Genomic DNA, 17128 nt, shown 5'->3' on the forward strand with positions numbered 1-17128 from the left:
CCCTTTCTCCATAATTCCAAAAGGAAACACCACTTAAATGTAATCCTCACCTTCTAAAATGGAAGGCTTTACGCTGGTTTCTATAATATCCACTCTGTCATACTTGTATACCTAAAAGGGAAAAAAATGCAGCCTGTTAGGGCAGGAACACTTCTACCCAACAGAGAGTTAAGACAGAGACTATTAGAGAGGACCTGGACATTTTCCTGAGGAACAAGTTTCCTAAGTTGAGTTCCAAGGCAAGTCAACTCATTTTAGCAAGAAACAGCAGTATGTTGCATATGAAGCCAATTCCAAGGGATAGATCTGTACTTGTTGTTGCTGTAGTTATTGTTATATTATTATTATTTTGTTTTTTCAAGACAGGATTTCTCTGTATAGTCCTGGCTGCCCTGGAACTCACTCTGTAGACCAGGTTGTCCTCAAAATCACAGAGATCTACCTGTTTCTGCCTAGAGTGTGCTACAATTAAAGGTGTGCACCGCCATCTCCTGGTTTTAAATGGCTTTATAGATACAGCTTGTCCTTAGGATTGGGAACCTAATCCTCTATTGTCTCTATTTAACCTCACTTCACTAACTGACCGCTGCTGCCCTCTCCCAGCACAGGAGCTTTACAGAAACTTCTCTTACCAGCCTCAGAGCTTCTTCCCAGGCAGATCCTTCTAGCAGCAAGAGCACGGCTTCTTCATAATCCTGAAAAGGGAAGAACAAGGAAGGAGAGAACTAATGAACACAGCAGCGGCAGGAGCCACCACACAGAGCCCCTCTACCTTCCCAGGCAGCCCAGCCTGCATAGCTCCAGTTTTCAGCATCTTGCCTGGCCCAGCATCTACTAGATATTAATCTTCATAAACGCTGTTGTAAAAGACAAAGGGGGGATTTGATCTTCTGATGATCACAAGCATGTTTTTGTTACATCCTTGCATATCAAAGCCACAAGACAAGCTTATCAAAATGGTGTTTTGCTTCTTGTTGAATTATAGTTTTTCATATATTCTAAAATATTAAGCCATTATCAGATAAATGCTTTGAAAATATTTTCTTCTATTCTATAAGCCATCTTTGTACATTCTTGATAATTCTTAGGTTCTATGACGTCCAGTGTATAGCAGTCCTCAACCTATACATATGAACAGTCATTGCGGACTACCCAGATCGTACTAAGGATCTCTCTTAGTGTCCCTTCCTTTTACATACACTCATTCTATTGGTTCTGTTTCTCTTAAGAATCCTAATACAAGCAGTGGCAAATGTCAACTTCTCATAAGCCAGGTGTGGTGGTTTATGTCTGTAATCCCAGCATTTTGGAGTTAGAGGCAGGAGAATCAGGAAGTCAAGCCCAGCAGCATAGGCCATACTGAAACCCTGTTTCAAGAAGACTGACTGACTGACTGACTGACTGACTGAATGAATGAATGAATGAATGAATAATGTCACTTTCCTCATAAGCTTGATCACCTTACTTTGCTCCCCTAGGACCCACAGTGGAAAGAGAAGCACCTCCTGAGAGCTGTTCTCTGATTGCCAAATAAGTGCAAACGCATGTGCATTTGCTTGCATACGCATGAAAAAACCAAAACAAGAAAAGCCTTCTCATTCAGAAGGCCAAACTGGGCCTGATGAAGGAGGTGCAACACTTTTAATCCCAGCACTCAGGAGGCAGAGGCAAGTGGATCTATGTGAGTTCCCAGGACAGCCAGGGCTGCACAGGTAAACCCTGTCTCAAAATAACAACAAAAACAAAAACGGCAAAACAAAACAAAAAGCCAAAACTGAGCACAGCAGCAATCCTTGGTGTCTACCCACTGTGTGCCTGTGTCCCAGCGGCCTGTGGTGTCTGCGCAGCCTTAATAAAACATTTTGTAATGGCTCAATGGGTTAAGAGTGCTGACTGCTCTTCCAGAGGTCCTGAGTTCAATTCCCCAGTAACCAAGTGGTGAAGAGCGCTGCCAATTCTTCCAGAGGTCCTGAGTTCAATTCCCCAGCAACCACGTGGTGGCTCACAACCATCTGCAGTGGGATCTGATGCCCTCTTCTGGTGTGTCTGAGGACAGCAACAGTGTACTCACATATATAAAACAAATCTTAAAAAAAAATTAACATATAATCCATCATAACACTGGAAACCTCCAAGCTGCCTTAGTTAAAAAGAAACATTTTTAATATACAGGAGGGTAATAAAAGGTAAGACAGTGCCCACTGCTTAGTGGGCTGTCTTCTCATTGTTGGCTTTCAAACTGGTACAAATGGCAGAGGTGCCTATTTAACATCAAAAGCAGACCTGTATGCCAGATGCTCCCTACAATCCTTGTCTCTGGCTGTTACAGGGTCCCCCCAGGCTGCCATCCCTGCCTCCTACCCTAAACTCTCCAGCCCAGGGGGCTGGGCTGCAGTTCCTTATATAATCCAACCACTTTGGTTCTCTTGGTACCTTTGGGGTTCTAGCTAGTGCACCTGGTTCACCTCTCTTCCCTTCCCCACTTTCCTCACACAGCACAACTCATTGCCTGTCATGTCTACTCTGGCCTCTCCCAGATGTCCCTGCCTCTGGTTATGCTCTCCCACATATCTACAATAAACCTTTTCCCCCATCAGACCTAGGAGCAGTCGTGGCCTTTCCTTTCTTTTTATCATTCATTTGGGGCTAAAACTCATTATACAAAGAGAGTGGGTAACCCAAACAGTTGGATTATACAGGGGAGAGCAGCCCGGCATCCTGGGCTGGAGAGTTTAGGGTAGGAGGCAGGGTATGGCAGCCAGGAGGACCCTGTAACAGGTAGGGACTGAGGCATCGCAGGAAGAACCTGATACCTCAGCCACTTGTCCTGGTTTGAAACCTAAGGCCCTGGCTCACTACTTCTTTGCCAAAGTTAACACAGGAAGCTGAGTTTGCTTTCTACTGAATCAGACCACTAGCACACACTACAGCAAAGAATGCATATGAGCTTAGGACTTCAAGTACTTGGGTTTTTTTTTTCAGATTTTAGAATATTTGCATTATCTTGGGGAGGTTTAAGCAAGAAACACATCTATATTTCCTACGCACACCCCATATCCAAATGATCCTGCACTCTGAGCACAACCTGCCACATATAGACGGGAACAGGATTTCACAGCTATGGCATCCCTATCGGCTCTCCAACACTGCAGATTTGGATGCAGGGTAAGCAGTCTGCACTCAGAGACACACCAGACTGAAATTTGCAAGGCAAGTCAGCAAATGGCTCCTTTAGAACCAACTCTGCCTCAAGAGCTAACCATTAGCAGAGTCCTTCAGTTTTCCCATCAGCAGGCACAGGAAAGTCTCTTGTTGGTGTGGTATCTAGGGAAGAGCTCACCTGGGCGTACTGTTCCAGGACTGTTGCTGCCTCACTGTGTTTCCTCTGCTCGACCAGCTTTCCTGCAAAGACAGCAACAAGGACTTGGCAGCAAAAGGAAACTGGCATCCATTTCTGTCCCTACAATGCACCAGACTAAAAGCTTCTGAGTCTTTGTGAGGACACAGGTGTATTACACAACATGACCCACACCCCTCCTATCCTATCCACAGTCTAACTATGTACTCTAGGTCTGAAGAATAAAATGTTCAGCTGTGCCCACCCTGGGATTAGAGGTGTGCTAGTCTGACTAGCAAAGGAATCTAGATTAATCACAGGATTTGACAATCACTAGCACTTCTGAGAATAGAACAGTGTTATAGGCCCTAACCCCTTCTTGCCTTAGGATGAATTTTTACAAAACAAGTGCATGTTGGCATAGCCCCCGGGCTTCCCTGACCAGGTTAAAACCCAGTAAGGTTAGGCTCAAAGTGAGTGACTTGCTTCACATACTTCGACAGTTCCACACAGTGTTTATTTATATGAACAGGGGGAATTCGCCCCAGTTCTGAGCACCTTTCTTCTCTAAGGTAACAAGATATCGTACTCACTAAGCACCCACTACCTGCCACCTGTGTCAGAGACATTACCTCATTGGTCATTACCAGCCCTCCAACACTGTTCTACTCTCAGAGGTCAGAAGTGCTAGCCTACCCTTCACTTCAGGAAATCCCTCAGTCCTCAGGCTCTCAGCAGCCTCTGCTTTTTGTTTGTACTTCAGGTCTTGTCCACACCAGTTCTGGCAACTGCTACTATGGTTTTCAACCATATATTGGCTACACCAGAATAGCTCTGTCCAAAACTTCATCTTTTCCTTCTTGAAGGGCCAACACAACTACACTGTTAGATGTAATATCAATATCACAATATCATAGGGTCAGTGAGTAAGATGGACTAGACAAGATAGTATAACTTCAAGGACATTTGTAGCCACAATCTGTTTTAAGGGCCTGCAAAGCCACATACACCCAGCACACCCAGGTCAGAATAAATGCTTTCTTTAATATGTCAGTGCATTTGGAGGTGTCTGTAGCAGTGGGATTCTTGCTCTGTTTAAAAGAACTAGAAGGAGTCTGTCTCAGGAATGTTGCCCTAAACTTATTTACAGCATTACCAAATGAAGCAATAAACACAAACCTTTTGAAGAATACACAGAAAATGGCCCTGCTTACCTGCCAGAGTTCTAGCAAGGCCAGCCACCTTGTCTTTGGCCATCTGAAGCTGGGCAGCCATACAAAGGGCTTGCTGCCAGCTGCCACAAGCCAAAAACGCTTCCAGAGCCTTCTCATGGGCCCCACAGCGGGCAAACACAAGCCCTGCTGGCTCGTACAGGTGCTCCTGCACCAGGTGCTCGCCATAAGCAACACTGACCGCCTGTGGCAAATGCAGAAATTCCATAAAGAAATGTGTTAATAGTTTCTTTACATTTCCAGTGTAGGCTTCTTTAGTCACCGCTCTTGGGTCTCTTTCTTTTTCTACTCAAAACCTTTCTGAAGACATAGTATTTAGTCACTCAACATATACTGAGTACCTACATGTGCATTATTCTAGGTGGTAGGCTAACAGCTACCCTGCCCTCCCCACCACACACAAAATCTAAAAACCAGTGCATTAGACTTTTGCCTACATGACTAACACAGCATAGTCTATGATAAATGGCAGAGGAAGAGAAATGAGAGAGAATGATAAATTTGCCGCCTCTGAAGGGTACAAGGAATGAATATGTGAAGAGTCAGGAGGGAGCAAAAAGGCACAAGGTTTATGTGACAAGAATGTATGGAGTAGTTTTTAGGAGTAAAGAAGAGTTTAATGTTACTGGAGCTGAGGGAAGGAGAGAAAAGCAGAGCTCTGAGGCAGCTTGGGGTGAAGCAGAGATACAAGAATTCAACACAGTCCCGGCCCTTCTGGAAGCCACAGCCTGGCAGAGACAAGGCAGCAAGTTAGCAGTTTACCTGGCCCCTAATCTAAGAATGGCTTTCGTGGGAGATAGTACTGTCCATGGACAGGTGGACTCAAGAAAGGACACAATAGAGAACTGGCAGGTCATTCCTCAACACAGCTGGGAACAATCAAGTTAACTGGGAATATGGAGAATGCCAGAAAGTGATGTAAAGAAGCTGGCACGAAACCAACAGATTGGGAAAAGATCTTTACCAATCCTACAACAGATAGAGGCCTTATATCCAAAATATACAAAGAACTCAAGAAGTTAGACCGCAGGGAAACAAATACCCTATGAAAAAATGGGGTTCAGAGCTAAACAAAGAATTCACAGCTGAGGAATGCCGAATGGCTGAGAAACACCTAAAGAAATGTTCAACATCTTTAGTCATAAGGGAAATGCAAATCAAAACAACCCTGAGATTTCACCTCACACCAGTGAGAATGGCTAAGATCAAAAACTCAGGTGACAGCAGATGCTGGCGAGGATGTGGAGAAAGAGGAACACTCCTCCATTGTTGGTGGGATTGCAGACTGGTACAACCATTCTGGAAATCAGTCTGGAGGTTCCTCAGAAAATTGGACATTGAACTACCTGAGGATCCAGCTAGACCTCTCTTGGGCACATACCCAAAAGATGCCTCAACATATAAAAGAGACACGTGCTCCACTATGTTCATCGCAGCCTTATTTATAATAGCCAGAAACTGGAAAGAACCCAGATGCCCTTCAACAGAGGAATGGATTCAGAAAATGTGGTACATCTACACAATGGAATATTACTCAGCTATCAAAAACAACGAGTTTATGAAATTCGTAGGCAAATGGTTGGAACTGGAAAATATCATCCTGAGTGAGCTAACCCATTCACAGAGAGACATACATGGTATGCACTCATTGATAAGTGGCTATTAGCCCAAATGCTTGAATTACCCTAGATCCCTAGAACAAACGAAACTCAAGACGGATGATCAAAATGTGAATGCTTCACTCCTTCTTTAAATGAGGAAAAAGAATACCCTTGGTAGGGAAGGGAGAGGCAAAGATTAAAACAGAGACTGAAGGAACACCCATTCAGAGCCTGCCCCACATATGACCCATACATATACAGCCACCCAATTAGAGAAGATGGACGAAGCAAAGAAGTGCAGGCCTACAGGAACCGGATGTAGATCGCTCCTGAGAGACACAGCCAGAATACAGCAAATACAGAGGCGAATGCCAGCAGCAAACCACTGAACTGAGAATAGGACCCCCGTTGAAGGAATCAGAGAAAGAACTGGAAGAGCTTGAAGGGGCTCGAGACCCCAAAAGTACAACAATGTCAAGCAACCAGAGCTTCCAGGGACTAAGCCACTACCTAAAGACTATACATGGACTGACCCTGGACTCTGACCCCATAGGTAGCAATGAATATCCTAGTAAGAGCACCAGTGGAAGGGGAAGCCCTGGGTCCTGCTAAGACTGAACCCCCAGTGAACTAGACTATGGGGGGAGGGCGGCAATGGGGGGAGGGTTGGGAGGGGAACACCCATAAGGAAAGGGAGGGGGGAGGGGGATGTTTGCCCGGAAACCGGGAAAGGGAATAACACTTGAAATGTATATAAGAAATACTCAAGTTAATAAAAAAAAAAAAAGAAGCTGGCACGAAGGGTTGGAGGGATGTCTCAGAGGTTGACAGCACTTGATGCTCTTGCAAAGAACCTGCGTTCGTTCAGTTCCTAACACCGTATCAGGCAGGTGTCGGGTGAGCCAACACCCTTTTCTGGCCTCTGTGGGCACCTGCATGAACCCAGTGCAGAAACAGAAAAGCAGGCGCACACACAAATAAGAATAGTGATAATTACAGTAATAAGAAGCAACTGGCAGGGACTGGATCACAGAAAGACATGTGATAGCCACTCACGGTTGTGAGCACCTGGGAAGAGAAAACCTAGAGGAACTGCCTCCATCACAGTGCCCTGAGGCTGTTTTCTTGACTGCTAAGAGCTGCAGAAGGAACTACTGAATCAGCACTGGCTATGTCATCATGGGGTATGAAAGGCAGGAGCTGAACATGAGCAAGCCAGTAAGCAGCATTCCTCCATGGTCTCTGCTTCACTTCCTGCGTCCAAGTTCCTCCCCTTCTTCCTCAGGTGCTTTTGGCCAAAGTGTTTTATCTAGTTTGCATTGGGAAGCAAACTAGAAGAATGTGTGTGTGATTTGCAGACAAACGAAAACACTAACAAGGGTGGCAAATGGATGGCCACGGTGGTCACAGAGCCTGGCTCAGCACCCCGGGCACGCACTATGCAGCTCTGAACATTTATGCAAGTTGTGGCTTCGTCTGTAACCTGGCAACAGCATCCTGTCAGGTCCCAAGGAGGACCAAGTAATACCCTGACTCAGAAGCAAAGTACATGGTACATAAGAAAACCTAAAGAGATGTTTATAAACAAACCAACCTCTGGAACTTCTGAAACACTGCTGCCCTGGCTAATTTTCTCCCAGCAAGTTTAAAATGAGGCTGATGGGTCGTAAGACGACCCTAGAAGCCAAAGGACAGTGTTTGGACTCAAGATGTCATCACTTCCTGACTAATACACAAAGCAAAATCGGGGGCCTCATTTAACCCCCCACATACCTGGTACTGTGGTGAGTCTGGCCGATATAACTTCAGAGCTTCTTTATACAAGTTTTTATCTTTTATCAAATTTAAGCATTCTGTGAAATACTCAGGTCCTGAAAAAAAAATCGTATTTTGGAATTATAATGGCTTTCACTGACACCTACGTTTCCTAAGCAACATTAATGTGGAACTTTTTGTATTTTATCTCATAGTCTAGTCTCAAAGACGACTTGAAGCAGTAATAAACACTAAAAGCAGTAATAAAATTTAACCACAAGCCAGGTGGTGGCACAAGCCTTTAATCCCAGCACTCAGGAGGCAGAGGCAGGCGGATCTCTGAGGACAGCCACACACACACATACACAAAAACCCTGTCTTGGAAAACAAAAAAAAAACAAAAAAAAACCAACCAACCAAACAAACAAACAAAAAAAAACCCTTACCACACTTGCTGAGGTGTCCAAGGGCCTTTTCATATCGTTTCAAGTACTTGTCTATGGTGAACCGTTGGTAATTAGTTTCCATTTTCTTAAGTGTATTAAGAAATGGAAGATATTCCTTAGGATCCTAAGAAAAAAGTTATTACTTGTAATATTTGCACAATATAAATTATAATTAAGGTGATAAGTATAGAGCAGCATAATTTTAAATGTGTATTATACTTATATGTCAATTATATCATGTAACACATCAAATCAATGTTCTAGGAAAAAAGAGCTCATATTTGGGTGTCATTGAACTTGGAATAATGACTAACCTCTACATTTCAGAGCAGCCTCAGCTTCCTGCCCAGGCTGACAAGGAAAAGAACAACCTGTAGTCTAAGTGACAGTGACAGAGTACCTAAGCCTCCCCTGAGGGAGCCACGCCAAACTCTCGGTGCCCTGGATTACACGGTTACATGGCAGTAATGAAGAGCACATGTCAAGACAGAGGGGAAATGGATTGAATCTCCAAGGCCCTACCACCTCCTGCTCTATCCCATGCTGGGCAAGCTGGTTCTTCTCCTAAAGAGCAACTTCTGGGCCAGCAATACAGCTTAGCCTTCAAAGGACCCACATAAAAAGCCGGGCATGGTGGTGCAGGCCTGTTATGCTGGCACTAGGGATATGGATAGTCAGATCCCTGAGGTCAGCTGGCCGGATAACCAACCTAGTGAGATCCAGGTCTGTGAGAGATACTGTCTCAAAAACAAGTGGATACACATAGGACTGTACAATGGGGATTAGCAATACCAGCCCTGGAGACTCAGATCTGCATTAGCATGTAGCACTAGATAAAGTACCACTCGAAATAGCAGGGTCCCATGCTAGTATGATTAAATAAAAGTCTCAACTCCACATACCTTTTGTGACTTCTCAGCTACCATGAGGACCAAATCAAAGTCATAGGTCCCAAGAGAATGATTAAATAATTCATTAACATCTACCAGGAGCAGCAGGTATTTCAAAGCCTCCTCTGCACTCACACTCTCAGGTTCAAAGGGAATTTTTCCTGTTGGTGGTTAAGAAAGAACAGGGGGCAGAGCTCAGTCAGTCATGTGTTTGCCTAGCACACATGAAGCTGTGTCTGATTCCCACAGCCATATAAACCAGCTGTGGTGGTGTGCGGAGGAAGATCAGAAGCTCAAGGTCATCTGTAGCTCCACAGTGAGTCTGAGGACATAACAGGCTACAGGAGACTTTGTCAAAAGCAAAACCAAGGGGGGGGGGGGGCATCAGAACAGAGTCGCTTGGGAGAAACTCCACAGACCCAGAAACTAAGTAATAAAATCTTCTGACAGACTGGGGTACAAGATGAACATAGGCTTTTGATTCATTCATAAATGCTTAGCACTCAAAATCTTCACATTTGAAAATGGTGAGCAAAGAGAAATGTTCATTCCATGAAGTGGCAATGACATAGTAATGGTCATCTGCCAACAATGAAGACTAAGTCAAGCAAGTGTCTTGTGCAGGTCTCTACCTTGAAGTTCGTGTACCTTCTGCAGCACAATGTCCAGTTCTGGAGTCGTCTTCTTCACATGAGATGTGAGTATGGACAGGCAGAACCTGAGGTGTAAGTAAAACCCAGAATGACAAGACTAATAAACAGGACAGACATCTCCACACCCTGGCATGTGTATGCCAACAACACACAGCACACACTTGCGAGGATTGATGGTCTCCATGGCCACTCTCATAGCGTCACAGATGAGGTCAACTTTCTTTCCATCAGGATTTGTGGACACCTGGACACTCTTGGTAACCGGGGGAGGGTACATGGTCTTTGTGACATCTTCTTCCCTAAGAACCAAAGTATATGAACAGGTCACTTTACCAAGCAGTGTGGTGATCCAATTACTAATGTGTATCAGGCAGGTTTGTGAGACAATAAATAAAAAGGGACCTGGAAATTTAAGTTATTCAAGTAGTGAGGAATCAAACATATCCACCAAAGGCTTACTGAATAATATTCAAGTTTTCCTCACATTAGCCTAAACCATGGTACAGCCGAGGTGTCCAAGTAATCAGAGAATGAAAAGGATGGTGTATTTACACAGCACGTAAAAGCAGCCATAATCACACCACAATAAATGCGTCCTGGATGAGTAGTGGTGATGCAGAACAAGAGGCTGCCCTGTGCTGGAACACTCAACAGTAGCTGCCCGAGAGCTGAGGCAGCAGCACCAGCAGAGAATGGATATGAGGGAACTCTCACTGTGTAACATGAGAGCAAACAGGCGCTGAGACTCACTGGATGGAGCGCTAGCCATTCTGCAGCAGTTAACTACCCCACAGTAAGAGAGAGCTCTGGCCAATGCTCACAAGGGAACCTTCTAGAGCTAAAGGACTGCTATCTCCACCTTTCCTTAACATCTGTCTAAAATAAGAGGACGATCATGGTTAGCAATAAAAGCACATACAGGACAACAGGAACTACAGAACCTGGGTGTCACTAGAAGTTTCCAATAGTCAATGTTTTCCTATCTTTAAAAAGCTTCATTCAAAAGGTGAAAAAAAGTCACCAGAGAAAGCACCATATTTGATGCTGATCTCATGAGAAGAACAACTTTACAGGCAAACCTAAAAAGCAAGTCAAATACCAATTCAGGATTAGAGCTTTAAAACTCAGTTTTAAGACTGATGCTATTGCTGGGCGTAGTGGTGCAAACTTTTAATCCCAGAACTTGGGAGGCAGAGACAGGGCAATGTCTAAGCTCGAGGCCAGCCTACAGAGTGAGTTCCAGCTAGGGCTACTTAGAGAAACCTTGTCTTGAAAAAGAAAAAACAAAAACAAAAACAAAAATCTGATGTTGTTAAAGAACTCGAGCAAAAACCCTCTGGGCCCTCAGTGCTACAATGATTTTATTTAAAGAGATTTTTGTTCTTTAGCTACATATGCTTGATTTCTTTATCGAGAGACAATACTTAAAATATGATAATCATGAGTTATCAAATACTTACTTTAGTTCTGTGAAAAACAAGTTTAGATGATTTACAGAATCAATCTGTTTTATGAAGGTTTCCACATTTTCAAGAAACACCTATCAAAGAAAGCATATAAGCATTTTAGTTAGGTGACATTCACGCTAGAAAGAAGTTAGAGGGCTGGCCAAACGCAGTGTACCTTGGGGTTATGATCATGAATCAGATTGAGGTTAATTCTCAGTTTCCTCATGCATTCAAACGCTTCTTTAAACATAAGTCTGTGAGGACAGGAAAAATGGATAAAAACACATTTCATTAAACTCAGTTCCCTGTAATGAAATATTGTCATTACAACAGAGACTGGCTGTAATCTGATTATAGCCCAAAAAACAAACAAGTTCTAACTTTCACTCTGAAATTACAGAAGAATAAAAGTAACAGGTGGCATATTATCTCCCTTTTAAAGTATATAGTTATACATCCTTCCATGCACACAGTTATAGTCACACAGAATACGTACTTGTCCAGCCACTTCCGAATCTGAGCCAAGACCAAGGCCCGATGATGAACAACCTCCAAGTTCCCCCTCGGCATCTCAAAACAAAACAAAGCCTCTTTAATCAACAGGAAGTCATTTAAGCAGCAGAATGCACAGTTCTACTTAACTCTTCTCGAACTACCACAGTGGTATAAAATGAACAATTAGCAGAAATCCACTTGTGCTCAATTATTTATCTTGACTTTCAAGCAGGTTTCCCTTTAAACCTTATAAGTCAGAGTCTGTGCCAATCAACACTTCTTTGCATTAAGCCAACAGATAGCCCAGCAGGGCTATAGTAAATGGTGGAAAAGTACAAAAGACCTAAAATGCAGCCTATAAGTACTCTAGTGGTGAACTCGGGAGAGTCAGCTTACCTGGAGTATAAGCTTTGTGTCCTGGGGGACGACTGTGACGATCCGGGAACCCCTCTCCACCTTCCTCAGAATCTCTCCACTGGGCACCTGACTGCCACACAGACCTGCCTGCAGCACTAAAAATACCAGTGGCTAAGACTGGAGCATGACCAAGCAAGCCATACTCCATTACCTGCTGCTGAAGCCACCCAGCATCTGAAACTCAGTTAACGTAAAGTTCCTTTACTCCCCACTCAGCCTCAAGACCCCTGGCCCTTCCAGGAATCTCACTCCTGGAAAGGACCCTCTCTTTACAGAGCACTCATACATTCACATACGATGTTCTTCTTAGGCAAATGGGGAATACAGGGATTGGAGAAGTTTTTCTATTCCTTAGCATTGCCTTCGCACTGTAGTCACACTAACGGCAGAAAGAGTTCCTGTTTCCAAGTCAGCAGCAAAGAAAATAAACTGGCCTTTTAAGATCAAGTTCTTGGGGGTGGGGTAATATAAAGTCAGTGCTAATATACTACAAGCAACAATGTGGCAGCCAGAAGTACAACGGCAGTTGAGCAGTAAGAAAAATCATTTCAAAGAAGTTAGAGCACATGAGCTGTATAATAAAATTTCACGAAGAACTTTTTAGAATGTGTTATTTATGTCAGAATTTGCTTTGTGGGGTCTCTGGTAACCAAAATAATTAGAAAACTTCTCTATAGAGGGGTAAAGAGGGGATGGCTCAAGAGTTAACAGTGTGGACTGCTCTTGCAGAGGACCCAAGTTCAGCTCCCAATACCCATACGGGGCAGCTCTCAGGTCCTGTGACTCCATCCTCTAAGGATGCCTGCGCCCACACGCACCTGTGCACAGACACCCACACAATGTAAAAAAATAAATCAAAAAATACGGCATCCAAGAAAGATGGCAATAAAGGAGACTAGGACTCTGTGGTAAACAGCCAAAGTGGGTGAAGAATTTGAAGTCATCAAGACTTCAGGACAGTGGAGAAGGGGATCCCTCCGTTTTGTAAAGAAGAGCTTACTTTTAAGTGAGGCACCACTTAGAGAGAAACACTGGCAGGTGTGGGAATGGGTTGTCACCAGTAGAAAGTCATCACACACTGCAAATGACGTGATATTTGATGCAACCTGCAACGGGCAAAAGAGGCCCATGGAAGTTAGCTATCATACTCAGAAGCATTACTGTGAGAAAGATAAACCCCAACCAAGCCTGCATACCTCAGTGTCGTTGATGAAAAAGCGACACCTGTCGGTCAGACCAAGGACACATTCCTGCAAAGAAATGAACCTGAATTATAAGCAACTCAATTCACAAGGTCTTAAACCTATAGTCTTTACTGTACAGTTGTAGTGCTGATTCCCTAAGCCTGTAATAAGGAGTGGATGCAGGCAGCTAAGACAAGGCTGGTGCCTCACACAGTGAATGCACCACCATTCAATCAAGCCAGCCACTCTATCTTATCATGTCCATTTTATTCCCTTCTCTGGCTTCACCCTAAAAGTCTCTGTTGATCTTCTATGCCCGTTCAGCTCTGGCCTACTCTAGGCAGCAAGAATCGCATATTGAACATGATGAACACATCTCTCTGATGATTAGGCAGGAAGGGGTTCTCTTTTCATTATCAGATTAGTAGTGACGGCATGCTCTACTGTTTGCTCTACTTTATTGGGTTCTATTTATCTGCTATCGTTCCAACACTTACTCCACCCTAATCCCTTCCAACCCCAACACTAGGTTGGAGAGAAAGGTTAGAGGGAAATGGGCATAGACCTGCTGGTTAGGGCAAGTCCAATCTTTGTAAGCCAGCGATAACAATCCAGCAAATACAACATTAGCAATAACGGAGAGAGCAACAACATCCACAGTCCCTCTGGGGGCTCTCCCATGTATACCCTTTCCAGAGTTCCCAGATTTAAACAATCTGCAGCTGGAAAAAGCACACTCCCCCAGAGCAAGAGACAATCACAGTAGGCTGCTGTGGGCAAACTGAACAGCCCCATATCCCACACCTAGGATTAAATCAAAATCAGACTCACATGATATAACTGTGTTTTAAAGACACCGAAACTCTCACTACAAAGCACTGCTTATTTCTTGTCACTTCCAACATTTGTGTTCACCTATACACAGTGAAGAGTCTCGCTAGACAGTATAAATAGACTCAGCCCCTCTGTTCTGTGCCACCTCGAGAGGGAGGGGGCACAGAGACTAGCACAAGGCAGGGAACCCGAGCCGGGATGCACAACAGAAGGCTGTGGCCTGCAGCCTCTTCTGTATGCTGCCTCAAGCCTACTCTGCCCATCTTTCTAAACTCAGGGTGTTCCTAGTACCTTCTCCCGGGGCCACTCTTCCTTTCTCAGAACAGCTCTCCTCTCTCTCTCCATGTGTCAGCACACACCCACTGCCTCGCCTCAGGGAGGCTTTCTGGAACAATCACTACCATAACTACCACACACTAGCCACCCTCAGACGCTTCACTGTTTGCTGCCGTCACACACTGCTCTGAGCCTTCCCTCTCCTCTCAGAAGGAAGGAGTCTGTCCATAGTAAGCTGTGGTGGTTTGAATGACCAAGGTTCACGGCTGACAAGCTGTATGTGTCAGGCAGGTTTTGCAGGTTCCAAAGCGCAGGCCATTCCCAGGCAGCGCTCTCTGCCTTTTGGTGGCTGTCCCAGCAGCACGCCTGTCAGCCTTCTGCATACCCCACCATGATATCACGGGTTCTACTACCCTCTGGCATTGTGAACTTCTGGATTAACTATTTTCTTTTGTAAATGTCTTTGGTCATGGTGTCTTACCACAGCAACTGAAAAGTAACTAATACAGGGTTGCTTTGTTTCTGACTACTGTATCCTACAATTCACCTCAAATATAAACAATGACAACCTGTCAAATACTACTTTTCAGATTGCATGCTTTCATCATGAGGTATTACACAAGGTTTCAACGTTCTATAAATGAGAGGTGAAATTTGCCAACTACATGTATTAATTCCCTCCTGAACTCTGGAAGACTGAGTTTCCCTTTTCTAGATGAAGACGCTGGGGGGTGAAGAGAAGATAACTTCCTGTCCCTGTCCTGGGATTTGGGGAGAAGCAGGTCCAGTTACCCACACTGACTGCTGTCTCGGCTGTGCTCCCTGCCCGTGTTTACTCACCTCCCCTCCAATGGCGGCTGCTTCCATCTGTGTGCATGGACGAGCAAATCGGACAGGACGCCCTTCAGAGTTCTTCCAGGGCTCCACAGCCGAAGAAGGCGACTCTGTTGTAAGATTGGCAAATTTAGTTTACAAATAGCTCCTAAGCTCTATCTGTGAGGCACTGAAAAAAACAAAATGAACATCAACATCCCCGCCACACCCACGAAAAGAAAAACCAACACCAGAACACACCAAAACTCCTCGAGTGAGACTTAGATTACACTCATTAGGATGCTTCAAACAGGGGCAGACCACACCTGCCAATCTACTCTACGCATAGCATGCTAGGGTAGCTAGAAGGTTTAACCACTGCTTGCCAAGTGTGCGTGAAGTCCTGGGCTGCAACCCTGGCATGACAAGTAAAACCAACTAACAATCAAGTGAAGTGATTCAGATTTGTGAAGACAAGCACCGCCCATTTTCTCTTATACACAGTCAAATGGACTGCAGGAGGGGGAGGAGGAAGAAGAGGAGGAGGAGGAAAGAAGGAAGAAGAAAAAAGAAGAAGGAAGAAGGAAGGAGGAGGAAGAATGATGAAGGAAGAAGGAAGGAGGAAGAAGGAAGAGGGAGGAGGAGGGAGGAGGGAGGAGGAAGAAGGAGGGAAGAGGAAGAAGATCAATAGTAACTTAAGAAAGTTGAAAATAAAAAAATCCCCAATAATCAAGTTGTACTGACAAGATATTCACAAGTACATAGTCTCAAGAATTATTTATTTGAAAGTCTCCTTTCCTAAAATTCTGATACTCACCCCAAAGGTACTTGAGCACCTGGCCGTCAGCCAGCTGTACTGCTGATGACTTGGTCTTAGAACAGCAACATAAACCAATGACAACTCCATCCACTGTCACAGATGAACTAAAGCAAAGAAACAAAATACAAACTGTAGGGGAGGTAAGTATAAGAGATAATCTTTCTTAAAAATGGAGGACTTTCTCTGTTTTTGCTATAGTGAAAGCTAACACTACCGTTTGGAGACACACTGCCTATGTCAATGTGATACATATATACTTTGCTCACACAGTAGAGGAATCACAGACAGCAACAGAGAGATGGAGAAGGTTGCCTGTTACCAATGTAGTCTTCCAGAGTCAGTGAGCTAGCCTAGCTGTGAGAACAGCACCCCTACGTGGAGGGCACCTCATTATAATGTACTACAGTTTATTGCTTTCCTTATGTATTCTTACATATATTATGTATAATATAAACTCTATCAGCTGTGCCCAGTGAGTCTATAATTACTCAGCTTCTCAGGGAGCTGAGGCAAGAGGATTGCATGTTCCAGAGGAGCCTGGGCTACAAAGTGAAATAAATGCCAGCCTGGGCTACTGAGTGAAACCTTGTTTCAAATTTAAATAAGTAAGAAGACTGAGGGGTGCTGGAGAGATTTGGAGTACTGGATGCTATTCCAGAGGACCTAGATTTGGTTCCCAATACCCACATGGTTGATCAAAACCATCTCTAACTCGAGTTCCAGGAAACCTAAAGCCCTCTTCTGGCCTTCATGAGCACCACATGTACATGACGTGTACACACATGAACAAACGGAAACATTACAAATGAATGTGAAGGTTAACATGAGCATAAGAGTAAGCAGTCAGTTCCATTGGAAGCCTCAAACACTCTAAACACTTGCAAGAAACGTTCTCAGTGCAGGGCTTGGAAGTCAGAGACGACTCTT

The 17128-nt window shown here is 44.3% G+C and overlaps 1 protein-coding gene across 2 annotated transcripts in view; it reads right to left on the bottom strand.

The window, feature by feature from the left end:
- Elp1 (elongator acetyltransferase complex subunit 1) overlaps nt 1–17128 on the bottom strand; it is a 52441-nt gene that overhangs the window by 13368 nt on the left and 21945 nt on the right. For both annotated transcript variants that reach the window (NM_080899.2, XM_039109191.2), the window contains exons 15-31: nt 16199–16305; nt 15409–15512; nt 13471–13524; nt 13275–13380; nt 12254–12369; nt 11859–11932; nt 11538–11616; nt 11375–11454; nt 10076–10213; nt 9894–9979; nt 9274–9422; nt 8372–8495; nt 7944–8041; nt 4552–4753; nt 3341–3402; nt 633–695; nt 51–111 (exon numbers count right to left, since the gene is read on the bottom strand). In NM_080899.2, coding sequence (NP_543175.2) covers nt 51–111; nt 633–695; nt 3341–3402; nt 4552–4753; nt 7944–8041; nt 8372–8495; nt 9274–9422; nt 9894–9979; nt 10076–10213; nt 11375–11454; nt 11538–11616; nt 11859–11932; nt 12254–12369; nt 13275–13380; nt 13471–13524; nt 15409–15512; nt 16199–16305 — 1703 coding nt within the window. The remainder of the gene's footprint in view (nt 1–50; nt 112–632; nt 696–3340; nt 3403–4551; nt 4754–7943; nt 8042–8371; nt 8496–9273; nt 9423–9893; nt 9980–10075; nt 10214–11374; nt 11455–11537; nt 11617–11858; nt 11933–12253; nt 12370–13274; nt 13381–13470; nt 13525–15408; nt 15513–16198; nt 16306–17128) is intronic.

Source organism: Rattus norvegicus, chromosome 5, assembly GCF_036323735.1.
Source record: "Rattus norvegicus strain BN/NHsdMcwi chromosome 5, GRCr8, whole genome shotgun sequence".
Classification (NCBI taxonomy): domain Eukaryota; kingdom Metazoa; phylum Chordata; class Mammalia; order Rodentia; family Muridae; genus Rattus; species Rattus norvegicus.